This window comes from Colias eurytheme, chromosome 18 (assembly GCF_061535395.1).
Source record: "Colias eurytheme isolate Ceu_HAF_F1 chromosome 18, ilColEury1 Martin Lab GWU primary, whole genome shotgun sequence".
Classification (NCBI taxonomy): Eukaryota; Metazoa; Arthropoda; class Insecta; order Lepidoptera; family Pieridae; genus Colias; species Colias eurytheme.
Window position 1 is genome coordinate 3,871,897 of NC_142997.1, and position 27,204 is coordinate 3,899,100.

The following is a 27,204-nucleotide window of genomic DNA, read 5'->3' on the forward strand; positions in this document are numbered from 1 at the left end:
TTGTCAATAACCAACCGAATCAATGTTTTTGTAGGTACACTTGCAAGCAGATTAGAGATCCATCGAATAATATACAATAAATAATAATAGAAGATTGATGCAATCCTAGATAAGAGATACATACATTTTAAATGTCAGGTACACCGTACAAGTGATATTTCATATGCCCCAATCTCACAGTATAAAAAAAATGTTTATCGTTTGTACTGGATGGTGCATTCTTGTATGTGACAAGAAGTCCTTTGCATAGACCTTCCTGAGAACTGTATTCATATTAAATTCGTACCCATAATAACTTTGCGCTTGACGCAAAACCAATATAATATGAACACGTGTTTGAGTTTGAAATTCAAGCTCTATTTGATAGACAAGAAACATAAGAACTAACAATAGGGAAGCAGAAAAGCGCCGAAAGTCTTCAAAACTTCTACATTATTCGGTCTTGATGGGAAATTCCATTGTATTTACTTTCGATCTAATTACGAAGTAACTTCCGAACTTGATATTCAGAAATAACGTTACTATATCCTGATATTATATCAAACTATATACCGTGCGTTTTGGTCATACAAACTTCTAAGTTATTTTGCCACACTTGTATTTCTTTCATTTAATGGTTTAAGGGTGCTTTTGAACGAATATAATTATGTTTGTAAATGCTAGTTTATTGTTATTATAAAGAAAACATGGTGCGATAAAGGGTAAAGAGAATGTTCAGATTTGTTGATGTTGGTAAAAATATGGCATATATAATATGTAGTTCATGATTATATAATTGCACAACCGGAATATAAATTACATTTATATTTAGTCCACTATACCTAATATAATTCCTTGACATTTGTATATAGTTTTGATGTATTCATATTTATTGAAAAAATTCTCCGTAACAGTACATTTTTGGTAGTTCATGATTGATGATTTATAAATGGCGACATGACAAATGACAATTCAATAGAGGATGTCAAATTGACTAATAGATTGCCCCGATTTCGTTTAGATTTAAAATGTAATTTATGTGTCTATTTCTTCGTAGCGCTACTTTTGTAAGCCATATAATTTATAGTCTTACGATCTATTTCTTTTCTTTAACTCTGTAAGATTCTTCTTAGAGTTAGAGTGCACTCAAAGTAAGAGTAAAGTAGCCACTGCTAGAAAGTATCAAGATTTATTCAGGACACATTGATCTCTAAAGCTCAAGTGACATAAAATATTTATCCGCGTCAGAGTATCTCAAATAGACTACAAGCCCGCATAGGACAAAAATATGGGTCAAATGAACCACCAGGGGACTTATCTTGAACGATAGCAGAGCAAAAAATAATAAGATTCATCACTATGCCGTCACTTGTAAGCTGTCCAACTTACAACTGAGGGGAGGGGATTACAACTCTCGATTTTTTCCCCTTGTCCCCATGATTTTTGTACGGCGTTGCGGAATAATGGATTAAAAGCAGTATAGCAATAGTATGACACAGATGCCGTACATGGTCAAATGACCAAATTTACCCCCGGTAACTCTCGGAAATTAAATAAAAATTCCGACTTGGTGGACCCACATTTTTGTACGGCACTGAGCGGTTTCTTATTATTTTTAATGGATCTATCGATGGTTAAGAATGCCGTACAAAAATATATGACCAAAATTTACCGAGTCTACCTGTACTTTTCAATTCTCATCTGTACTCAGTTGGACAGCTTACAAGTGACGGCATAGTGATGAATCTTATTATTTTTTGCTCTGCTATCGTTCTAGATATGTCCCATGGTGGTTCATTTGACCCATATTTTTGTCCTATGCGGGCTTGTAGTCTAAAAGCAAAGGGAATCGAAATGCAGAAGTAAATACATTTCTCTAAAGAAATCTATATTAGTAATAGTATAAAATATAGATACACATATCAAAAAGAAGATACATTTTGCTACATGTAAGTTATACATATAAAAACTTACAAAGCTGATTGACAATTCGATTAAAGGACAAACCAATTTCAAAAGAAATAAGAAATTGAGGTTCATTACTTACCAAAAATACTCTGTAAACCATGTTTCTATTTTTCTATTGTATATAAGGATTATTGACTTGTTTATATAAATACTAGCTGCGTTTCGCAGTTTCACCTGCGTGGTCGCTGCTGTTATAGTCTAAGCGTAATGATATACATATATAGCCTATAGCCTTGCTCGATAAATGGGCTATCTAACACTGAAAGAATTTTTCAAATCGGACCAACAGTTCCTGAGATTTGCGCGTAAAACAAACAAACTCTTCAGCTTTATAATATTATTGGTATAGATTTAAATATGTTCTTTTGTTTGTTTTTTAGGTGATTTATAACAATCACTTCACCATATACGTATGTACGATACAATCTTGAATATTCTGAACCATTGTTGGTTACCAGTACGCGCTTTCATTGTATTAAATTTCGTTATCTGATACTATATCCAAATCCATGCAATATCTTACAAGAAAGTCGTGACTATTGTCATGTTCACCTATTTCTTATCTATCTATACTAATATTATAAAGAGGAAAGATTTGTAATTATGTATGTATGGTTTTCACGCATAAACTACTGGACCGATTTAAAAAATTCTTTCACCATTAGAAAGCTGCATCTTCACTGAGCAACATAGGCTATATTGCATTTTCAAAAAAATTAGAGATCCTTACCAAAAATGCAATAATGTGACCTAAAGTGTAAAAAATTCCTTAATAAAAACTCTGTCATCGCGTGCGCTGTGGAATCTATCCCTTGAAGTACGAGGATGGTTCTCGGGGCGGACCGCTAGTACTAATGCTGAAGAGTTTGTTTGTTTGTTTGTTTGAACGCGCTAATCTCAGGAACTACTTTTCCAATTTTAAAAATTATTTCGGTATTAGATAGCGCATTTATCGAAGAAGGCAATAGGCTATATAAAATCACGCTACAGGAGCAGAGCGGGTGAAACCGCGGAACGCAGCTAGTTTAGATATTCCTGGTAACATTTCATTATAGTTACCTACGAAGGTCAGCTACGTTCTATAAAACTTTTACTGAATAAAACATGTTCAATTATAGCCAAAATTAAGTATATAAAAGGGCTTACAATTAAAGAGCATTAGTAATGTTAATTAGCAAATCCATTCGAGCTTTTTATTTTTAGATTCAACCTTTTCAATATTAAATTTGTATTAACGTAATGTATTTGAATAATGAATATGTGAGCTTGAAATTAATTAATTCTTTAGATACTAACTTTTTTTATTCTTGTGACTCTATTTTTGTAGATATACTTAACTGAAATTTTAAATCGACTCTTGGAATTACGAAGTATTTAAGACTAGCTGTGCCCAGCGGTTTTACCCGCAGTGGCAGTCCTGTTGGTCTTAGCGTGGTGATATAAAGCCTATATATAGCCTTCCTCGATAAATGGACTATCTAATACCGAAAGAATTTTTCAAATCGGACCAGTAGTTCCTGTGATTAGCGCGTTCAAACAAACAAACTCTTCAGCTTTATAATATTAGTACTTATAGATAATTCAGAGCTATGTGATAATGCTTAAACTATTATTATTATTTTATTATTTACATATTCTATCCATCAGTAATTCATGGATATTTGGTATATTCGTTAAGGCCAATGAATGTTCCCGTGGGAATTCCGGGATAAAAACTATCCTATGTGTTAATCCAAGTTACCCTCTATTTGTGTGCTAAATTTCATTGTGATCGGTTCAGTAGTTTTTACGTGAAAGAGTAACAAACATCCATACATCCATACATCCATACATCCTTACAAACTTTCGCCTTTATATTAGATATTAGAATAGAATAGATGTTCATAATCAAATTAATAATCTCGATCTCATTTAATCTAATTAACTGGTTCATTAATAAAGCTTAACATATATGAGAATCTTTTCAAAACAAAATCATCCTAATGATTCTGGTTTTCCCAAACCACATTCCATATATGCAGATATCCGCAGACAAGTTTTTATCTTCAATGTTTTGGTATCGAATCTCATAAGGTATTATTATAAGTGCGTGAGTGAATCAATTCTTATTTAATTATTGTTTAATAAAAAACTTATCCACCTTCGAAAAGCCAGAACAAAATTTTAATGCGAATAACCGAAAGCTTTCAAATTAAAAAAATATTATCGAAATCGGTTCGCCCAGTCACAAGTTATGGGGTGACAAACCAAAATATATACAGTCGTAAAAACCTCCTTCTTTTTGAAGACGGTTTAAAATAGTGTTTAATTGAATATTTTATTGTGAACAATTTTATAGTAGAAATGTGGATTACATCTGCCCTACACTGCAATGGGACAGGGGCTTAACAGAAACTGTCAGGTCAGTCTCTTTTACCAAAATACGAAAACATATCCTATTTTATTGGATTTACTGACTTACTGTTTCGTAGAAATAAATTATACATCCATGTTGTATTGTTTTAATTCCTATCAACTTGATTGCAAAACTTTGGCTTTTGATTATTTTAAGATAACGCCATAAATAGATATCAGATCTTAAATATGTAGATAGGCTATCGTTTTCTAATTATATACTCAATGGTTTTAAATAACTAAATTAATTATTTTATGATTTATCTATATTATATCTATTCTTGTTCTATCTATTTAATAAAGTTTTGGTTAAATGTTATAAACAGTATCCTTTTATATAACAAATAGAAAATTTACTTAATTTATTAAGTTTTCGTCATCACAGCTGTTTACTACCTGTGTATAATTTTCTTATAGTTCTATATTTTAATTGAAAATATTTCTTCCAGATATACCTCAAATAATATAAAGCACAGAGCTCATATACATGTGCCTCTACGTTCTCTACAGACAACTGATCACTGGCTTGCCTCTATTCAAACTATATTTTAATTGAAAAGCTTTGTTCCAAATAGACCTCAAATAATGTAAAGCAATGAACTCATAATATACATATGTCTCTACATACTCTACAGACAACCTTAGGTACGCTTGCTGCCAGCAATAACTTTACGTCTCAATTAACATTTAATATTTTGTTCCAGGTAGTCCCCAAATAATGTAAAGCAGAGAGCTCATCAACAAATGGGTTCTACACTACGCCTATGACAGCGCAGCGTGGAGGCATGGATGGACCGTAGGATGCGCGTCTCTGCGGCGCTCATATACTTCATGACTATTTTCATACCCATAGCTTCATTCGTGCCTGGGACCGATGGTTAGTGTAGACTAATCCTACTAATATTATAAATTAAAGTTTGTGAGGGTGGATGTATGTTTGTTACTTTGTCACGGTTTTTGATAATACATGTAGGTACGCAGCTTGTGTATCAGAATAAGACATGTGCTATAAAAATGCTTAATTTTTTCTGCTGGACCTTTTTGTAAAGAGATATAAAGATAGGAAAGAATTGTGTTTTTGTATGTATATTTGTTATGTTTACACAAAACTACTGGACTGATCTTAAAAACTCTTCCACCAGCAGTAGGCTAAATTTTTCAAAGATGTTATCGGATATTATACAAAATTACTTATATATTATGTAATAAGGCATTTTGTATCGTAACAAATATAATAAATAGCATTGTAACTTTTTCACAAGAAAAAGTCGTGGTGTTCAGGTTAATAAATAAGGAATAAAAGCCTAAGCTCCGGCTTTCATCCTATTATTTAAGTAACAATCGTTTTCGTACATAAAGGCTCAACCAGAAACTTAATGAAGGCCAAACAAACTATTGTTCGACGACTGCCATCTTTAACATTATATATTTTACTAGCTGTGGCCCGCGGTTTTGCCCGTAGTGCTCCGCTCCTGCTGGTCTTAGCCTGATGATATATGATATAGCCTTCCTCGATAAATGGACTATCTATTTTTCGACGAGAAAAATTTCAAATTTGTGTGCCAAATTTCATCAAAATTGGTCCAGTAGTTTATGCGTGAAAACCATACAATACATACCAACATTTCCTCTTTATAATAATAGATATTTAAAATGAGTAGTTATTTCCAAATACTACACGTAAATATTCAAATGGCGGATTGAATTGAATTTCTAAAATTGGAAACGTATTGAATATGCGATTATAAATTATTATATATAGCGTTTCAAATATGTTTCAATTTGTGTATCTAAATGTCGACTGCAAATATTTAAATGTAAATATCGTGATATTATATATGAAAATTAAACCAAATTCCTCATATTATAAATAAGTAGCGTAAATATGAGCTTTCTCTTCAAAGGCGAGGGATCATTTTATTTTTAAAAAGGGTTTAACACGCACAACTAAAACAAACACATGTTTATTTGAATTTGAAACGATAAATGTATTTTTTCTGTCCCAAGGCCAGCAAAAAAAATTTTTTTGATGTTCCAAAAAAAACTTGCCTTAGAAAATATTGTTTACTTTCAGGCCCGGTTTCAAGGCAGGACTCCTTGGAGGGTGGCAGTACTACGTTATACTGCGACTCAACACCCGACACTATAAATGATGAATTGATGCTTCTAGTCTGGTACAAAGACAATGTACCTATTTATAGGTAAGTACAATACAATACAATACAATTTTTAATACATATAATTAGGCTGAGGAAGGAAAAAGAGCTCTCATGCAACTTTAATTCAGCCGAAATTTGTTAAATATGCTAAGGTTAGGTACTTTCAATAACATTTTTAACTCAATATTTAGTTGAAGTACGAAAGTATTTGTAGTTAGGTAGTAAGCGTTTCTTCTAACACTAACTCTGACTAATTACTATACTTGACATATTATATTTTCTTTCAAATGTTAAATTTCAAAAATAATAATTAGTGAAGCAAAAATTATTTAATTACATAATACATAATAATTGGTAAAATTGGTTCCATCAGTAAACTAACAATACAAAACCTTACAATATAGAATAGAACTTGTACAAAAGGAAAGTATCAAACGCCAAAGAGACTGATCAATAGAAAAGTGTTTTTATACTTCTTTTTAGTTCGATCCCGTACATTTTCTCATTTTCCTAAACGAATAGTTTCCGAACCGAGGCGAAATTTGTACTTTAATTAACTGAAATAACTTTTGATACTTTTAGATTTAGTTTCCAGAACAAAAAAGAACATTTGAAACGATTTTAATATTTCTGTCTCGTTAATTTGGTTTTAAATACTATTTTCGATAAAGGGAAATTTAATTTCTGTACGATAGACTCGTGATCGTTTATTTAACTTGCTTTCACAAGGTTTATCTTAGAAAAATTTATGAATAATAACACTTTCATTTAATTCAAAATTTTACGAACTTAACCTTGCTTATATCTGGCTTCAATTTTAGTTTTCTTTTTAAATACTCGCAGTATATAATTTTGTGGGCCAATTTCTTATAAAACAACCCCATTTTGGGTTGGAATATTAGCAATAACAATTGTATGGCTTCATCTTCACAAAAGAAAGTTGTTATGGGTAACAAAATATATTGTGATATTTCATTTTTCTTTCTATCTATTTTAATATCCATATAAAAACTTTGACATAAACTCAATAGGTAAATAAATAAATGATTTACCTCACTATAGACAGGGCTTTACTGATCGTCATTTTTTCTTACAAGTGATAAGGCTTCTGTATACTTACCACAAAGAATTTTAATAACGTACTGGGTATCGACAATTCCTATTGGTTCTAAGTATTAATTATTGTTCACAAAAAACTGATTCACTTCACCGGAAAAGTTGTCACAAGAAACATGCACCAAAAATCTATAAATGAAGTTAATCACTTTTAAGATCAAATATATAGATAATGCTTGTTAGAACCTTTAAGAAGAATATATACAAACAGTTCATTGCTTAACGCAAACATTTACAAAACAGCTATAATCGACTGGATCTACACAGTCCGAACGTGTGTCTGAACTCAGATTCTTAATTCTTAATTAATTCGTATTTCTTCAGTTTCGACGCGCGTACCGGCACTGAGTGGTCCAGCACCTCATTCAATACCAGCAGTCGATTAAAAGCAGATGTCGGCCAGCAGCCAACTAAATTAGTGATATCAGACTTGAGAGGAGATGACCAGGCTCTCTACCATTGCCGCGTGGACTTCCTTCAAGCTCCTACCAGAAATATAGGCGTTAATTTAACTGTTATAGGTAAGTTTGAACTAGTTGGTAAGTTACTTATATGAGTTTTAGGTTTTATTTATTTATTTATTAAAAAAAACCAACAGGTTCGTAGAGTAGAGGAAGATACTATTATTTATGTAACTGAGATAAGTACTTCTTTGTAATTTTTTTTTTAATTTGTCTCCTTTTAGAATATCTTGGTTTTATAGATGATTCGCTAATATTGATGCAACTTCTTGTTTATTCAATGACTATTAAATATTTCAATGTAATAATGCGATTGGTTATCATAATATTGCTGTAATATTGAATAAACTTGACCTATAAAAAAAACGGTTTGCAACAAGGTTACTCTTTGCATTTGAATTTGTTTAGACTAGAGTTTTAGCGCGCAAATAGAATAATAAATATTATTATGCCTTTTAAAAGAATTCGCACACAAATGCCAACGTTACAAAATTCAGTGGGCCGAGAACTGTGCCTTGAGGAACACCTGGCCAATTATGTTTTGGGAAATGGGTCAAGAACAATTCGCTCGTGCGCAAAATAAAGTTGTGAAAAAGTTGAAGAGTTCGAACATTATTATTATTAAAATTTCAGGAAGATTTATAAAATTGAAATCTAACATACTGAAATTCGAGTAGGCATCGTTTTTATTAACGGTTGGTTTTAAAATCACTTGCACAAGATCTCCAATGTAACCCAGGGACAGTAGTTGTAATGTAAAAGAAAAAGCTAGGAAATTGATGAATACAAAAAAAATTGGATTGTCTATAGTCTTTTTTTATTACCATGTAATAACTATTTACTTATTAAGTAATATGTGCAATTAAGAAGATACTTATTATTACTTGTCTGGTTCTATCAATCATTTTATTTTTTTTACAAAATATCGATCAGATAAACTTTCGCAGAGAAAACAAAACTTTTTAGCTGGCGGCTAAACCCGTACGAATAGAAAATCTGTCCCGTTTTTGGTGTCGATTAAAAAAGGATTGTTTTGGCCCAGTAAACGGGTCAGTCGCTGCGTCAATCTGCACACAGACGAAGTCGCTGAGCAAAGCTAGTTACACACGCTGTATGTTACACACGCTGTATGAATAATAAAAACTTTTACTTCTAAAGCTGGTATACGTTCTACTGGCATTAATCATGTAATATTATGTTTATTTGGTGTGAAACCTAAATTAATTTTAACGGTTTAAAAGGCTACTTTATTAAAAATAGCGGTTAAGAACATTGTGCTACCTAAATGCCGCATGCATTCTAGATTCAAAAAATAATTTGCGTATAAAAAATTCCGAAATATTGAAAGGTACCATACCTACTGCTATCTTTTCATAGAAAAATGTACCTATATGACGGGAAAGTAAATTTACAAAAACATTTTTGTATAATTAATATTTTACTACTTACAAAATGATTAGAGCTTATCAGATATTCAATACATAATATACAATTTACAGGTACATTTATTTATAAACAGGTTTTAGTCTTAAGGCCGTGTACGCGGTCCGTGCGCTGTTTGGCTCAAATATGTGATTTTTCAAACCAGATTGTCCATCAACCACGTATCTTACAAACATATTAATTACTAATAATTTTAGGAAATTTTATTGTCTATGTAGTTAGTTAAGAGTTTTTTTCAATTAATACAGTATTTCTGAATACCATCAAGATAACTGAGCCGATGATTACTTGATTTCACTTTTAGTGTCAATTTCGAAGCTAAAAATATCTGAAATTGCTAACAGATCTAACACACAATTATTTTTAACTAACTGCAAAGATCCTTATTAAAATAGTTAGTTAAAAGATTTTTTTATTTTGGACTCCTAACTTACGAAATTAAAATCCGAACAATGTGAATTTTTTTAGAAATTATAGTCGACAAAATGATTATTTTCACCAAGATATTTGACTTTATTGAATATAATTTATACATATTGCAATAAAAGAATGTCTTACTTATAAGATAAAATTTAAAAAATCAACTTAGGTACCTCTATTATTTTTCTACAATTTTTTTTAAAGTACTATAAAACACTGCGCGTGACCCGATTAAAATCAGTCGGCAGCGAGCCTTTCCAGAGAGAGGACATGTTGCTCGGCGCTCTCCTGTGGACCTATGCTGTTCATAGTAAAAGGATATCGCAAGCCGCGATCTATCGTAATAGATCGCGGAGTTTTTGACTTGCGTTAAATAGAATATGCGCTCTTAAATTGTAAAACGATTCGATAGCCTTTGCCGTTATTGCAAAACTTTAACATGAAATTAACACTTTTGCAAATAATTAATTATTATTTAAATCCTTTTGACACGATTATACATTCAAAGCAATAATAAGTTGTATCTTTTTATATTAAAATATTTTTTTAAAATAAATTATCTCGAATACTACGCAATTTTAATATAAATTATTATAAAAATAAATTAAAGCTTACATCATTTTTATTATTTTTGTTATCATAATATTGAATTATTTAATAATTATTCAAAACACCAGTACCATAAAATATAAAAGGATTCCTAATTTTTTTAATAAACAATTTATTTTCAATCTTCAAATAATAGAAATCAAATAAAAAAAAGATTAAAATTTAATACGAAACAACACATAAAACTTATATTTCTGTTATCTATACTTAATGCTGAAGAGTTTGTTTGTTTGAACGCGCTAATCTCAGGAGCTACTGATCAGATTTGAAAAATTATTTCGGTGTTTTTTTTTTTTTTTTTGTGTGTGGTGTCTCTCAATGTTAGCCAGAAGAGCTTCTACATTTTAACGCGGACGCGGGGGTGAACTGAAGGTTCACCCTGGTGGCGACATGCACAAGGGCGTCCCCCCTTGACGGGGATCTCGAACCTCGGCTTGGGCTGTCGCTTGAGTGGAGGAGGCCAGAAGGGCCCTAATCGGACGGGCGCTCACCCGGGTGGGCGCGGGAACGCGGAACAAGGGAAGGCTAAGACCACAAGGAGCGGAGTATATAGTCAGTTTCACTGCTTGCTGATAATACCTTGATAATCTATTTCACACTTTAAAACGTGTATTTCATAAGAAAAAATATCCAGCGGTTTTAAAGCCGACCATTAAAGCCTATAAGTGAGTTTTCTATAAAAAACTTGCATAGCGCGATACCTATCTTTTCTTAGAAATACTGTTTACTGAGACTTGAGATAACTCGTTTTCGAAGAATATGTTCCTATAATAGATAATGCATGTTGATATTAATTTTATATGTATTAGAAAATATTAAGAACCTATACTATGATATTAAGGCTTATACATGCGCTAATAACCTTGACCATACTAGACGGATCTCAAACCTCTCCCGCTGCACCTTCTTTTTTCCTCGCATTTTGTATTTAAAAATATACTAATCAGTGAAACAAAAAATCCTCGTCAGGGACTGTTGTGTAACTGATAATTTATTAAACATAAAATTTTCAGAGCTCTAAGTCAGCAGGTTACGAAGTTTATAGAGTATTTGCGAAAAAATCGATGACCACGGCACATTTTTTTTCTAGAAATCTATTAACTTTGGAAAAAATTCCTCGCGAGCAATTAAAGATCAAAGACCATCCTATTTTATATATTTTTTTCGGTATTGTGCTTTATGTTGTACCAGACTTTATAGAGGTTGAACATAGTCGAAATTGCCGGGTAACGCCTTAAAGAGAGATAGACTTGAGATTGACCTAATTCTTAATTCCATTGTTATTATATTTGTCATATTATGTAAATGGTACACGAATTAAGACCGTAACAAATCAGAACAAATTAAATACTCTGTACTGAATCTATAAAAACGAATTCAATAATATGGTGAATTTAAAAAGAAACGTTTTAACCTTATCTGGATAATTTCAATTTTATACCTACAATTACTAGCTTTCCACCCGCAGCTTCGCCCGCGCAGTCAAAGAAAAACCCGCATAGTTCCCGATCCTTTGGGATTTCCGAGATAAAACTATGCTATGTGTTAATCCAAGTTACCCTCTATATGTGTGCCAAATTTCATTGTAATCGGTCCAGTAGTATTTGTGTGAAAGAGTAACAAACACACACACAAACACACACACATCCTCACAAACTTTCGAATTTATAATATCATTGGGATTAAAATTTTCATTTAACTGATTTGTATTTAATATTTTTATTCTATATTATTCTTTTTTCCTTTTTTATTCTTTAAATATTTAATGAAACATCTAAACGGCTTTTGTAAATAAAGTTAAATATAGAGGAGGTCTTTTATTTATAGTTTCATTTCTAGAATCCTATTCATGACCTAACAATGAACACAATTTATTCCTTTATAATATAGACTAGCTGTGCCCCGCGGTTTTACCCGCATTGCTCCGCCCGTGTTGGTCTTAGCGTGATGATATTATATAGCAAGCCTTCCTCGATAAATGGGCTATCTAACACCGAAAGAATATTTCAAGTCTGACAGTTCCTGAGATTACTGACTAGCGCCTTCAAACAAACAAACAGCTTTATAATATTAAAGTATATAGTATATTGTTAGATTCGTGAATATGATGAAAAATAAATCAATTTTGGTATCCAAGAAAGTACATTTCCTTACTCATTAAGAGCATGATGACTCTTGTGTTTTAGTGGAAGGAAAGCGTAAATTTTAGCGATCAATAAAGATGACTCAGCACTTTTGTCCTTTAAGCATTCTTCGTGAAATTAGGACCACTTAGTAACAGTTATAATTAAAACATTAACGTGAAAAAACTGTTCACTTTTATTAACATGAATGTAATATTTACATCCAGTTTTGATTAAAAAGTTACATTCATAAAAACTACAATCTCAACAAATCCATAACTACCTTTTTATTATGTTAGTTACTAGAAAAAAATATTAATTTCGCGTTTTTATCAAAATCATCTTACAGATACAAAAATATTACCGAAACCGAACTGAAAACTTCTTTTCACTAATGTCTGTTAAAAATAATAAATTCTAGTTTATATAAGCAATACGTAATTTCTGAGAATCGCACAGATTTTAAGATAAATGAAAAGGGTTTCAGTTTCAATGACGATTTCCAGATAAATGTACTACACAATCTAGGGCATAGAGTAGAGTACCTACTAAATCTATACTTGTAGTATAAAGCTAAATAGTCTGTGTATTTACTTGCTTGAATGCGCTAATCTCAGGAAACAAGGGTACGATTTGAACAATTATTTTTATGTTAGATAGTCTATTTATCGAGGAATTCCACTGTTAGATAATGATATGTTGAATGATATATCGAGAAAGGCTTGCTATATAATATCATCACACTAAGACCAATAAAGGAGCGGAGCAATGCGGGTAAAACCGCGGGGCACGCGGGGAAGCTAGTTAATGTAAAAAAAGTATAATATTAAACGAAAAAAAGCAATTTCACATTTTTATTTGGCTTCACCAATATTGTGTGTTTACTTATTGCGTTCGAATTCGGAATAAAGTGAAATATTTTTTTATTTTATTTGTTACATTTATTTACAATCCGCCCGCGGCTTTGCCCGCGTTGTCAAAGAAAAACCCACACAGTTCCTGTTCCCGTGGTAAAAATCCCGGGATAAAAATTATAACCTATCCTTTGATAAAACATGTCGGGAATAAAACATACAAACATGTCCTTTTTACCCGACTACGGCAAAGCAAAAGGAGGGTTATGATTCAGGTCTCAAGTTATCTCGGTACCAAACTTTATCCAAATCGGTTCGGTGGTTGAGGCGTGATGTACAGACAGACATACAGACGGAGTTACTTTCACTAACTTTAATATTAGTTGGGATAAAATTTGTTACATTTAGATTTGTGATATGACATCCTTTCTAATGGGAATGGTTTACTATGGTTGTGCTTATCAATATAGGCCCATGTTATGAAATCGCTTTTGAGCTGTTTTTACATCTAATAATACGTTTAAAGTTATAATTTTTGTGCAATAAAGTTACTTTAATTTATTACGCCGTGCCAAGACATTGTAGTGAATTAATGACACTGTCAGGAAGCCCCGAAACGATGAATTGTTACGACAAAAAGGGCTCTGGTTTTGAAAGATTGTCCTTATAGAAGATAATTTCGGGATATAAAAAGCTAACTTTGGAAAATAATTTTAGCAGTAGACCATTTGCAACTTAGGCTCATGCTAGATTTTGCTCGGAGTTGAACCCAGCTTTTAGAAAGAAAGAAAGAAACCATTTATTCCAACACACAAACACACAACAATAGCATTGTAAATTATAAATAATAGGTAATAGAAAACGTAAATTTATGTGTGGTTGCCACTCAGGATAACTGAGGGATAATACCTCAGAACTTTTATCGATTCAAAGTTATTTATTTTTTCGGATACTACACATAATATCAACATTAAAAGAAGTGAAGGTAAATAACACATCTAGGAAATAGAGTAATACTTTTGATTAATAATACTCAAGTACTCTACTCTATAAGAGGGCAATTACTGAAATTCCATTCAATGTCCAATAACTTACAGAATGAATGACTTTTAACACATAACCATATTGTATAACCTTTAACATATAATATATTATATAATATACTTTGAAATTTAATGTTTGCTTCCGATATAAGGATTTAAATTAAATATGAAGCAAACGCCAGTGAATAATTAATAATTCCTCTTTCATATACAAACGCACTCTCGCGTTTAAATTATAATAATATAATATTAATATCAACGTGAATACTTGGAAATTAGAAAATCGATATATTAATTTAAGGAGAGGATAAAGCCGAGTTATGACTGAAAGATATGTCGTTATTTGCAAAAAACCGTAGGTATAGAAAACCATAACTATTTTCCTATTATTTTACAGAGATTTTTAGCTCTATTTATATAAAAATTATTATTGACTAGCCGATTGACTCGAATTGACTTCCATTAACAATATAAATACATCCTACGTCACTTGGTAAAGAATAAAGATGACCTTTGTAATAACAAAAGCTCTTAAAAAACGGTCCAATTACAAAAAAAATTCTCTTTTGTTGGATTGGAATAGATTGGACCAAGCACAAGTCTCTTCTATAATAAGCAAACTTTTGTAAAAACATAAAATTAAGTACAAAAAGCAGTCATGAAAATAAACACGTTTATTATTCAAACAAAAATGCCACTGGGACCTTCCTTACACATACCTACATTTCGCATCATTTCCTTCATGTTCGGTACTCGGGCATGCATTCATGCATTCATTTCAAATACTATACTAATATTATAAAGCTGAAGAGTTTGTTTGAACGCGCTACTCTCAGGAACTACTGGTCCGATTTGAAAAATTATTTCGGTGTTAGATAGCCCATTTATCGAGGAAGGCTATAGGATTATATCATCTCGCTAAGACCAACAGCAGCGGAGCACTGCGGGTAAAACTGCGGGGCGTAGCTAGTAAATTATATGTATAGTATTGTATTATTTGTGGATATGTTGACCAAACAATTTAGCTCAAGTCTAATAAACATCTGTCAGATATTTTCAATTCGTTTCCGACGCACCCCACCCACGTCTTTCTGTAATTATTTATAATGACATGAAAAAATAAATATAAATTGTTATTGATTAAACACCTGCTATTTTTGCCTTTGTTATGTATGTGTATCATGTATGATATAAATGTGATACTGAGCTTCGATACATTTTTTTTAAGTTTTAATATTGTTGTTTTAATAGGTACTTTTATCTTATAAATTACTTTCTTATACCAATGTCATGTCACACTAAAATGCTTCGTAAATGAGAACTTTGGTGATAAATGGTGTTTTGTTGAAAGCGACTCTTTTATTGGAGACATATTCCTAAATTTTCCTCTTTTCTAGTATACCACGTATTTCCCTTGCGTTTATTGCGAAAGTAATAACAAAAATGTTTTTATCTTTTAAACGTGTCATGACTACCATACTTATTGTACTTATTAAGCTTTTAATCTTACTGGTTAAAAACTATAGTTAAGGATAGAAAATATTGATGTAATTATTTTTTAAACGGTAATAAAGTAGTAAAACTATATTTCAGATATCGGCTTATGAAAAGTGTATTTTAAATGTTTATTTGTACTTTTTTATTCATTTTTATATAAAATGTATAAATAACATAAAATAATTACTATGACCTAAATATAACAGAATATTAAATTCAATAGTCAACAGACGAATACCTCACTGACTTTTTTAAATTAAAAGACGCCTTTATATTTCATACCTATCTTTCTTTTCTTTCTTTTTATTATCTTTTATGTTTCTTTCACATAAATATTTCGCATTACCTACATCTTGAAATGCGTTTTCTTTGAAGGGTTATGATTATGTATAGTTATTAAGAGTTTTTAATTTCAGCAATATAATTTTGTTTCAGTGTTACCAAGCCAACCGTTTTTCCTGGATGAATTAGGGAACAAAGTTGAAAATAAGATTGGACCATATCACGAGGGAGATACCTTAGTTTTAAGCTGTCTTGTTATCGGAGGTAAATATCTGCTTAAAACTCTATTTGCAATGGTTTCGAAGCAATATTTTTTTAAATAAATAAAAACAACCATCTTATCATCGTCATCTGTCATCATCATCTCATCTTTAAATCATGTAAATGATTAATCTCTACAACCTTAGATATATTATATTATAATGTATTAAATTATAGTCTTTGATGTAATATCAAACTTTATGATCTTTATTATTCTATTGATACTTGTCTACATACCAAACATCCTTAATTCATTCGATATACAACATAACATGCGATCAATCAACACTACAAACTTGAAAAACAATATCCTTATAGGAAGGCCTCCACCACGAATTAGTTGGTATTCCGGTGAAGACCTGGTCGACGCATCGGACGGCATAAGCGACATTCCCGGTGTACGGGAAAATGAACTCTATCTCCCATTAACAAGGGACAATGCGCAATCACTCTCGTGCAGAGCCAGCAACACACACCTCACTCAACCAGTTATTACTGCCTTGGAAATTGAATTATACTGTAAGTAATGTGAAGTCTAGGGACAAAACAATTGCCTTTTTATCTATTGGCTTGTATTTATTTTACTGATTGTACGTGACTTTTTTTAACGAACTAGGTAGACTCAGATTGTATTCATTGCATTATGACATGGTTTAATTAGATACTGTCGACTCGGTATCTTTCTTCGCGATCTCGTTAAATTATTCATTTACTTTTAAACATTAAACAACAAAATTGACTTCTTGTTTGCCAAACTTTCTTAAAGTAAATTAATTTTCCGTGATCTTATCTTAATTAAAAGTTATTTGTAGATTGAAAATGAAGAATTTAATTAACTTTTACAGTATCTGCGTACAATGTGTCCATACATTGGGTTCGCGGGACGTACGGTGACGTGCTGCAGGCGGGGAAACCCGCGGTCGCAAGGTGTATAGCGCATGGCTCTTACCCACCACCTGATGTTCTATGGTGGTTAGATAATAAGCATCTAACGCAGCATAGCAACCAGGTAAAATGTACACAAGAATCTCAAAACAATATTGTAAATTACAGTACCTAATAGTAGGGTGGATTAGAAACTCTAGCATAAGAGCATTCCCTTTCCATCTAGAGTAGAAAATATATGTACTCGTTTTACAAACACAACACACACAAAAGTTTTAAAATATTTGGCCTATGGTTCACACGCGGGTAAAAAACGAACTACACCAGGATTGAAACGAATGTTTATTCCATTTAAACCAATTTAATTTCCCAATTATTTAACAACTATATATATTAATATATATATATACTTAACTAGCAAACCGGACGAACTCCGTTTCGCCACCAGAGACACCTTTTCTTTGCTTTAAACCTCACGGAGCCCGAGACCTTTCCAACGAATGCAAAACCGTGGAAATCGGTTCGTGCGTTCTGGAGTTATAACGTCAGGAACGAAAACCCGACTTATGTTTATATGTATAGTAAAAAAATTTTTTAATTATTTCAAAACTAATTCTCTTTTTTCAGAGCGTTAACAATTCATCTCAAACAGCTGTATCGTATTTGGAATTAACGCCATCTGTGATCGACAATGGCGCAACTCTAGCCTGCATAGCAACCAACACTGTCATGGCGCCCGGCAGAGACTCCAAAGCTGATGTGGTTGTACTGAACGTTACCTGTGAGTATTTACTGTGGTACGGTAGATGGAACTAAAACAAAACATTAGATTACTATCTTTACTTAATTCCTACTTGACAATACGTAAGATAGAGGTTCATAGAAATCAAACGTACTGTTTTGATTTAAATCCGTGTTAATTTTTATTTTGGCTATAGCCGGGTAATATTTCACAAGAAGTGATCGTCGATACCGATAGACTCGAACAAGTGGTATTTTTATATTCTGAAGCCTAGGTATTTTATGACGCACAAGGAAAAATTCTTAGACCTCTTTTTAATTGATCTGAGCGGTAACATACATTTTGTTGAATCTGACTCACATCTGAATAGGAACTGCTAAATATTTTCCTCGTAAAGAAGTACCTATATAAGTAAAATGGGCACCTACTACTGGCTAATGGAATAAACAATTACATACAATTACAACATTGACAACAATTAGATTTGGTAACACAGGGACACACCAAATACTACATAGATTAACAGAAGCAAAGAGTAAATAGCACAAGAATAAATGACACTACTCTTTGCAGTTAACTCCTAAACATTGACATTTCAGATAGCCCAATAGTAGAAATAATAAAAGAAGGAGATGGAAGACTGAACGAGGTCTTAGAACTGGACCAACTGCATTTGATATGCGACACTAAAGCTAACCCACCTGTTGAAAACTACACTTGGTATTTTAATGTAAGTACTATAGCATTCAATACAGGCTTATTTATTTGCGAAACATCCATAGTCCTAACAATACTAGCTTGACATTTAAAATTATATCACTAAATGAAATAGATCATTTATGAATTTTTGACTAATTGAGTATGTTTAAATCTTTAAAAACCGAAAAGCTCTCAAATTTAAAAGAACAGTTTTTGACTAAAAAATTAGTGAATCATTTATTTTGAATACAAACCAGAAAATCTTTGTAATTGCAGGAAATAGAAATTAAACCAAACAGCATATGGGGCAGTGAGACGAACAACCAGGCTCTAATCGTAGAAGAAGCTGATCGGAAGCATGCTGGGCGCTACTCCTGCTCTGCTAGCAATAGTGTTGGTGAAACAAGATCTGAATTCATCAGTATTATTGTTTATTGTAAGTGTTAAGGAACAAAATTATAATTTAATACTTTACTTTACGTAAATATATAATACTAGATACGTAAAATGATATCAATCGAAGTACGTAAAAATAAGTAATACGTAAATATTCTTTCTGCAAAAATATAAACGTTACCCGGATACCCCAAAATTTTGCGAATAATTTAGTTTCTGAGTTTGTTAGAGCAATTTAGTTCCCAGTAAAAATCCCAACCAAATGTTGCAATTTTGAATCATTGGAAATCGTATTTTAATTATTCATTCACTAACTTAATAATTGTGCAGTCACTTAAATATGTAAAAATTGATAATTATTAATATTATTCCATTTCTAGATCCACCGGAATGTATAAGCTCAGGAATTAGTTTAGTTAAAGAGACACTGAAATGCAACGTTCGGGGCTTGCCAGAACCCGATACGTTCTTTTGGCACATTCAACCATTTGATGAGGAGATGCAGCATCTTACAACTGGGTCTCCAATCTTGCCACTAAGCCAAATAACCGGGACATTATCCCATACTATAGACGCCAGTTGTGAAGCTGGTAACGGCATAGCATCTCAAGAAAAACCGTGTAAGAAATTATTCACGTTGGAACAGTTGAGACCTCCCCAACCTCAGCAATGTGATCTGGCGTATGAATATGAGGAGTTTCAAATGAGATGTGTTCCAGGTAATCATTACTTTCAATTATTTTGTTATTATTTTGCTCCTATATATCCTGTATAACCTGCTATCACTTTTATTGAATTGGTTTTATAGAAGGATATGAATAATGTAAGGATAACGTTCGTATTTTCAGTTGAAAATGCCACATACTATGAAGTGTCTGTGTGGCGCATGTCTACTTCGAATGCATCATTGTTTCTTGAACGGCGAGGCGCAATGGGATTCGGAGTGAGCCAAGCCCTGGCGCAGGGGGGCGGAGTGCCCTGGCTTGTGAGAGGACCCCTAGGAACCTTGAAAATTGGGGATGAAGCTGGAGCTTCCGCGTGTAATAGATATGGGTGTTCCAGGGCTTTGCTTTTACGGCCTACTGAGAATTTGTTACATGCAGCTGGCGCTCCATGGTGGAAATGTAATTAGATACACCTTATTTACTGACTTAACAGGATAGATAATAGAAAAACACGCTAGAATATTTCAAACTTTTATATTCGGAAATGTAGTAACAATGAAACATAAACCTCAACACATTATGATTCAAGGAAACATAACTTTTGTAAAATAATAAATTACAATAAGAACTAACTGAACTAAAATAATGTTTGAATCAATTTTATTTTGCAGTTCTCCTGGACAGAGATGTTGGTATATCCGTTGGGGCAATCGTGCTCGTGGTAGTATTCATTACGTCAACAGCACTTCTAGTGAGACTCGTGCGCCGGTCGCGAAGCAAGCCAGCTCCTGTCATCCAGGTGTTGCAGTTGGATGACGTCGCTAGAGACTACTTGGATACGATAGGAGGTAGGTAAGCATGAGTTTTCTTAATCACGATTTCCCTAAGAAACTATTAGTCGATGTAAGCCATATTGCAGCCGTATTATATAAAATATGTAAAAGAGCATTAAAAAAAACTGGTCCAGCTTACTATAACATATTAACAAAAAAAAAATACTATTCTCTCATATAATTGTGAATATGAAGAAAAAATGATGAAACTTTTATTTACATGGAATTTCCTAGACACAATCATTTTTTCTTATAGCACATACACAGTCTGGTTCACAAAGCAAATAATCGTTTTCAGAACATAAAGTCCACGCTTCCCACAGTCTAAGATCATGTAGCAGTGGATATTCTGATGGGTCTGGAGAGACAGCCCCCACAATGGACAGGCGAAGGAAACCACGTACGATATGGGAGTGGGACCCACCACCACCAGACGTGACTTTAACGCTACATAGGGAGAGTGCAGTGTAAATAAGAAATTAATATTATACTCTATTTATGATAATAAATTGTTGAACTGCCTGTGAATATTTTTCCTTTACCTTACTCTAGCTGAACACTAGTTAGATAGTTCACGGAAGTCTAAGTAGTAGAAGTTTAATCGCTTTTATGCCACGATGATTGCAGAGAATCAAGGGATGGAAGGTAATGAAAAATTAAAAAAATACTTTTTAATAATTACGTTTGAATTTGCTGTAAGTAACCTATAACGAAATATGATATTAATCTTAAAACACAGGCTCAAAAAATATAATCTTAATATTTTACAATCTTCCTCAAAAAAAAAGGTTTTTGTAATAATAAAACACGCAAACTTTGTTAAAATATTTATTTTAAGGTCTTATAGTATCCAAAATCCATTCCATATGCTTTACTACATCCACATATATGTCGGTGTTTTTTATGCACTTCTTCAATCCGTGTGAGTATAACCCATATAAAACATATCGGTTTACTTTATTGACCATATCAATACCCATAAATGGATCACCACCAAAAGCAATACATTCCACCTTCTCCCCGGACTCTAAGACCACACAGAAGGTATCTTCAGACAGATCTTCTACACCATTAACCCTCCTGTAAATGTATGTGTTATTAGATATGACATAAAATTATATTCCTTAAATTTAAATTTTATTTCCAACACGTTTGCACAAACGGCCAACCTCTTGGTGGTAACATTGTGTCCACCACAAAACTATGAACTGAAATTACCAGATATAACTATTTTTTCTATAAAACCAATGAAATTGACCGACAGGTTGGCTTGGTTGATACTTGGTAGTGGCCCTGCCGGCCAAGCCAGATGTCGATTCCCACCCGGGGAAAATATTTGTGTGATGAACTGAATGAAATGAACTTTGTGTGATGAATTGAATGATGAATGTTTGCTCTATGTCTGGGTGTTTATTATCTATACGTATACAGTAGCACCTCGTTAAGTCGAACCTCGATAAGTCAAAAACCTCCAAATCTCGAAAAAATGTCTTGTTCCCTTCCCTTCAAACCCGAAAACCTCCGTAACTTGAAATCTTGGCCCTCTGTTAGTCGAAATAATCACCGAGTCCCTCCAAGCCATTTTGGTACATATTTTCACTCTATAACTCGAAAAATTAAATTTGACCTCTGTATCTCGAACATGGCAACATTTTATTTTACAATCTTTATAACTTGATCATTTGGACTTTAACAACTTGCCGACAGTGCAGTACACTATAATAATTGTTTCTTAGAAAACATTTTAGGAGTATACGATAATAAATTTATGACTCCCGTAAACACGTGTTTGCATTAAGTAGGCATCTGATGACGAAATTATCGATTCAGTAGCTCAGAAAACCGATACTAATCATTGATAGATGACATAGAAGACGTGAATAGTACATGCGCTCCATGCGTTTCCATCAAAGAGGCAAGAACCGCATTGAATACCTTACGAAATTTTATAGAGCAAACCAGTATCTCTGAAGAAGAAGAATTTTCTGTTCTTTATAGATCAGACAATGCTAGAGAACAACCAAATTATCTAAAGAAAAAAAAAATACTTACTGACTTTTTTAATGCCATATTTTTTATTTTAAAATGATTTGAAATAATGTTGATTTATAATAAATAAAAACATGTTTGTCACCTCTGCAAGTTGAATTTTAATGTACTTTACCTCTCTAACTCAAAATTTATAAGAATAAACCTCAAACTCTTTATGTCGAATCAAAATCCGCCTAAGTCGAAATCCTCCATAAGTTGAAAACTCTATAACTCGAATTTTTTGGCGTCTCCCTTGATATTCGACTTATAGAGTGTATATGTACTTACTAGCTGCTCCGCGCGGTTTCACCCCCGTGGCTCCACTCATGTTGCCCGTAGCGTGATGAAATATAGCCTATAACCTTCCTCGATAAATGGGCTATCTAACACCGAAAGAATTTTTCAAATCGGACTAGTAGTTCCCGAGATTAGTGCTTTCAAACAAACAAACAAACAAACTCTTCAGCTTTATAATATTAGTATAGATTTAAAATTATATACATATTATATGTATGTTTATCAGCCGTCTGATTTCCATAACACAAGCGAAAGCTTAGAATGGGATCAGATCGTGCCGTGTGTGAAAATTGTCCTGAATATATATTTATTTATTTTATTTAATGAAGATTGGGTTCATTCAAAAATTAGTAGTAATCAAAACTTATAAAGCGATATTTCATACTTACCTATATCAAGCGACCAAACACATTGAAAACGAAAATTCTAATATCTTAATCTTACCCGAAATTTTGTGGGTCATTTGTAACAGGATGGCGGTTCTACAGGGGTCTTAGTACGCAATGAACGAAATTTGTTTAGTTTGTATTTTTTTTTCTTTTATTATGTGTGTGGTGTTAAATAAACTTTTCTTTCTTTCTTTCTTCTTTCAATGACAAAAAGAAAAATGATGGTCAGAACGCTGATACCGGATACCTTAAGATACTGTAATATAAAATATTACAGTTTCTTAAGATAAAATATTATAGTATCTTCACCGTGTGTGACGCGATTTAATCTTATGAAAACTTGAGATGAGATACTTACATGTTCAGATCTTGTATGCACTTTTGAGGTTCAGCTATATAGGCAGGTATCTTTAAATATTTTGAGAATTCACGATTTTTACCGTCGGTGACCCAACCTGCTACAATGCCGGTCGTGTTTATTTTAGCACTTTGAATATGTTCAGATATCGGTAAGCATATTGGCGCTATATTTCCTGAAAAGATATAAATTTTTATGATTATTCTTTTATCTATTTATCTGTATATAAACATAAAACTGTGAGTCTGCGGAACCATATAAATATTATATAGATGTAAAGACTGGGAAGAAACTGGACTTCGAAACACAGTCTTGCACTAGTTTGAAGGTCAGGGTCTGAACATAATGATGTAACTGTTTCTGGAAAAATAATTTTTTATATTTCTTTTTATTATGATAAATTCCGCCTAAATTATTTTGTTGAGATTGTAGATTAACATGAACATAGATGAACAAAAAATTCTTATCGCATTTACTTATGGTGTTTTAAATCTCGATATTAAAGTGAGTTAATCCTGCTCTACCTGATTTTATAGACGAGAACAGAGGTTCTATCTAAAATCCATAAAATCTTTAAAAAAAATATGGATGCCGTTTCATCGTTTTTAAGCATAAAATATGACAATAAGTAAGTAATATGAAAATAAGTGTAATTGAGAGAAGTGAGCGTATTTTCGAATCAAATGATTCTTCAAGACTTCAGGCTTCTGCTGGTATAGCAGTGGATATTCTGATTGTAAAAGCACACATAATATAAAACTGTACTAGATACTTGTTTGAAATTTTGTAATTAAATTTTGTACTTACTGTGGGAAAAATCAATTTCATTGTTAACACGAATTAGGGCGATATTATGTTTAACATTTGGTATTGTTAATACATTTTCTGGATGTGGAATTAATTCCTGGATTGTGAGATTCTGTAATCAATATTTAACAACAATATACAAAACAACTCAAATCAGTAGTGCACTCATATGGTAACTAATCGTACTTATCAGAAAAACATATAGATTATATTTAATACCTGAATGAAATTTTCACAAATGTTACTTGCACCGGGCATACAATCAATTTCTTTCTCGGGGTTATAATCCCCAAAACGCACAGTATTTGGTCTAAGTCTTATGGCGCAGTACGCTGAAGTTAACACGTATTTACTGTTTATAATAATTGCGTCACATGCCAGTTTCATGGCAGGAGCTGAAACACACAAAAATTCGAAACAGTGGTTATCATATATTTGGCAATAGTTTTTTTTTATTCATGACCGTATACATCAGTCCTTAATCCTTATATCAGTCGTTACAATATAAGCAGTATTAAACATAGTAATATATTTACATTTAGATTTAGTTAGCTTAACAAACTCTTCATGTATAAATTGTAGTATTTCAAACAAGAACATAAATACATACTTACAACTCAAGAGAGCAATCCATGGAAATTCATATAAATTCGCAACACGGTTAGATGTCTGGTAGTTGTCTATATAACCGCAGCTTGTTGGCAACAAATTTATGTTGGGGTGTAATTCAGAACAGCATACCTTGAAATAACAATAGATTTATTATTAACGACACTTATTAACAGAATCACATTGAGGTTTTCTTAAATTATTTTTATTTAAATTGAAAAGATGCAGCACTAAAGTTTTATTATTAAAACTGGTCGTTAGAACAAGCTTCTTGTCTTTCGATGAGAATTTCTTCGTGTAAGTTTAGACAAGAATTAGGACATAATTTATTTTCCAGCGTGTTTCAGAAGTAAGTGCTTAGTCGAGCAGATATTTTAATTAAATAAAAAGATGTCACTGTGATATAACAAGCAGATATCAGTGGTATTATCAGAATACATGTTCTTATAAAATACTTACTTTTGGTATCCTATTACCGTCAATATATTCTACACCACAATAGTTTTCTTTGAAATCTTTTTCTGTGATATCATCAAATTCTAGGAAGACATTGTCAAAAGCTGGACATGAGGTGTACGGTGTGCAATCATTGCAAACCTCTGAAATACAAACATACTCGTATTATATCAACCAAAATAGCACAATAATTATTGATAGTAAAGGTTGTCTGTAAAGTCGGTTTACTGACGATTTTTGAACGTGACAACGGCCGATTGTGCTTTGTCGCTCGTTCCGCGCTCTCGCTTGCACTTCAAGCATTACATGGAACGCCTCAGAGCGAGGTAACGCCGTATGAGTCATGTTTTTTCGTGCGTGCAGCCGAATTATAAGACGTTGTCACGTCAAAAAAAATATTCAGGGTGCTTTTCCATCAGAGAATGACGTGCTACGTTTCTGTGGATGCGTTTGACATCCACCAGTCAAATTATTCATTGATGCATATAAGTATAGCTTAGCACTGATGGAAACGGATTCTACTTAGACCCGTTTTTATAAAGAAAGATGCGTGGTTGATTCGCGATGTGGATGGTCACGAGTTATGTGCAGAGAGGAGCCTACTATCGATACATTACATAAAATAAGGCGCGAGCCTCGAGCTGCGCATGTTCCTCGCGCAGCTACTCTGCGGTGGCGCATTCATAGCACATCACAGAATAACATCATAAGCCGGTTGTAACTTGTAGCTAATTACAATTTTTTTAAGACTAAAATCAATCTATTTATATTGACAAAAATAAGATCGTCTTGGTGGACGCACTGCTGTGCGCCCAGATTCTGTCGCCTGAATCTTGTAGCTTTTACAAGATTTAGGCGACAAAATCTGGGCGCAACAATAACAAAAATAAATACAAAATATTGTTCATGACGACGAAGTTATCTAAAGAATTGAGAAACCTCCTTCTTCTTTGATATCTAAAGAATAATCGTATGTAATATATTTCATTAAAATATAAAAAATACTTACTACAATGTATTGCGGACGTAAATAGCAATCCAAATATCGCAATATATTGCATTTTTATTCAAACACTGATTATATTATATTATAAATAAATTATTAACGCATTAGATAACTTGGCGTGCACATTGCCAATGAACAAATGTAATCCTTGATGACCTTTATCTCTGCACTCTCAGGGCCACAGCCGAACTAACTAGCTGTCGACCGCGGCTTCGCTCGTTGATGTTAAAAGTTGGGTATGATCCGCATGGTTTTAAATGTCGAAAACTTGACATAATATTCTCTATAGGTATCCTAGAAGGACACAAGAAGAATTTGAGGGGCACAGTAAGAAATAAGAACGAACTTTTAATTCTTAGATAGTCGGTTACCTTGCGATATTATTTCTCTTTTTATTAACAATGTAATTTTATCTACAAATC

At 32.6% G+C, this 27,204-nt stretch overlaps 2 protein-coding genes across 5 annotated transcripts in view; one reads left to right on the forward strand and one right to left on the reverse strand.

Moving 5' to 3' along the window:
- LOC149900532 (nephrin-like) overlaps positions 1-21,351 on the forward strand; it is an 84,154-nt gene extending 62,803 nt beyond the window's left edge. The window contains exons 2-14 of one of the 3 annotated variants that reach the window (XM_090112635.1): positions 5,046-5,218; positions 6,416-6,542; positions 7,941-8,137; positions 16,502-16,612; positions 16,928-17,128; positions 17,455-17,618; positions 18,122-18,275; positions 18,836-18,966; positions 19,212-19,371; positions 19,712-20,050; positions 20,180-20,455; positions 20,668-20,848; positions 21,128-21,351. In XM_090112635.1, coding sequence (XP_089968761.1) covers positions 5,131-5,218; positions 6,416-6,542; positions 7,941-8,137; positions 16,502-16,612; positions 16,928-17,128; positions 17,455-17,618; positions 18,122-18,275; positions 18,836-18,966; positions 19,212-19,371; positions 19,712-20,050; positions 20,180-20,455; positions 20,668-20,848; positions 21,128-21,134 — 2,136 coding nt within the window. In that variant the 5' untranslated portion in view covers positions 5,046-5,130 and the 3' untranslated portion in view covers positions 21,135-21,351. The remainder of the gene's footprint in view (positions 1-5,045; positions 5,219-6,415; positions 6,543-7,940; positions 8,138-16,501; positions 16,613-16,927; positions 17,129-17,454; positions 17,619-18,121; positions 18,276-18,835; positions 18,967-19,211; positions 19,372-19,711; positions 20,051-20,179; positions 20,456-20,667; positions 20,849-21,127) is intronic. The other 2 variants (XM_090112633.1, XM_090112634.1) reach the window with 2 other exon arrangements.
- Positions 21,352-21,649: 298 nt separating this feature from the next.
- LOC149900535 (phenoloxidase-activating factor 1-like) lies at positions 21,650-26,919 on the reverse strand. 2 transcript variants are annotated; one of them, XM_090112409.1, is made up of 7 exons: positions 26,786-26,919; positions 25,780-25,919; positions 25,326-25,452; positions 24,931-25,106; positions 24,712-24,823; positions 23,905-24,079; positions 21,650-21,909 (listed from the first exon to the last, which is right to left on the reverse strand). In XM_090112409.1, the coding sequence occupies exons 1-7, from the start codon at positions 26,835-26,837 to the stop codon at positions 21,663-21,665; spliced, it is 1,029 nt and encodes a 342-aa protein (XP_089968535.1). In that variant the 5' UTR covers positions 26,838-26,919; the 3' UTR covers positions 21,650-21,662. The 2 variants fall into 2 exon arrangements, with proteins under 2 accessions (XP_089968535.1, XP_089968536.1); XM_090112410.1 differs by lacking the exon at positions 26,786-26,919 and adding an exon at positions 26,211-26,290.
- Between the last annotated feature and the right edge of the window lie 285 nt (positions 26,920-27,204).

Excerpts from the sequence above, each read along its gene's own strand:
- LOC149900535 (XM_090112409.1), bottom strand. The coding sequence starts at position 26,837 with ATGCAATATATTGCGATATTTGGATTGCTATTTACGTCCGCAATACAT. Across the intron at positions 25,920-26,785 it reads TACGTCCGCAATACATTGTA|AGGTTTGCAATGATTGCACA; the intron begins GTAAGTATTTTT and ends TTTGTATTTCAG. Across the intron at positions 21,910-23,904 it reads TGCATACAAGATCTGAACAT|GAGGGTTAATGGTGTAGAAG; the intron begins GTAAGTATCTCA and ends ATACATTTACAG.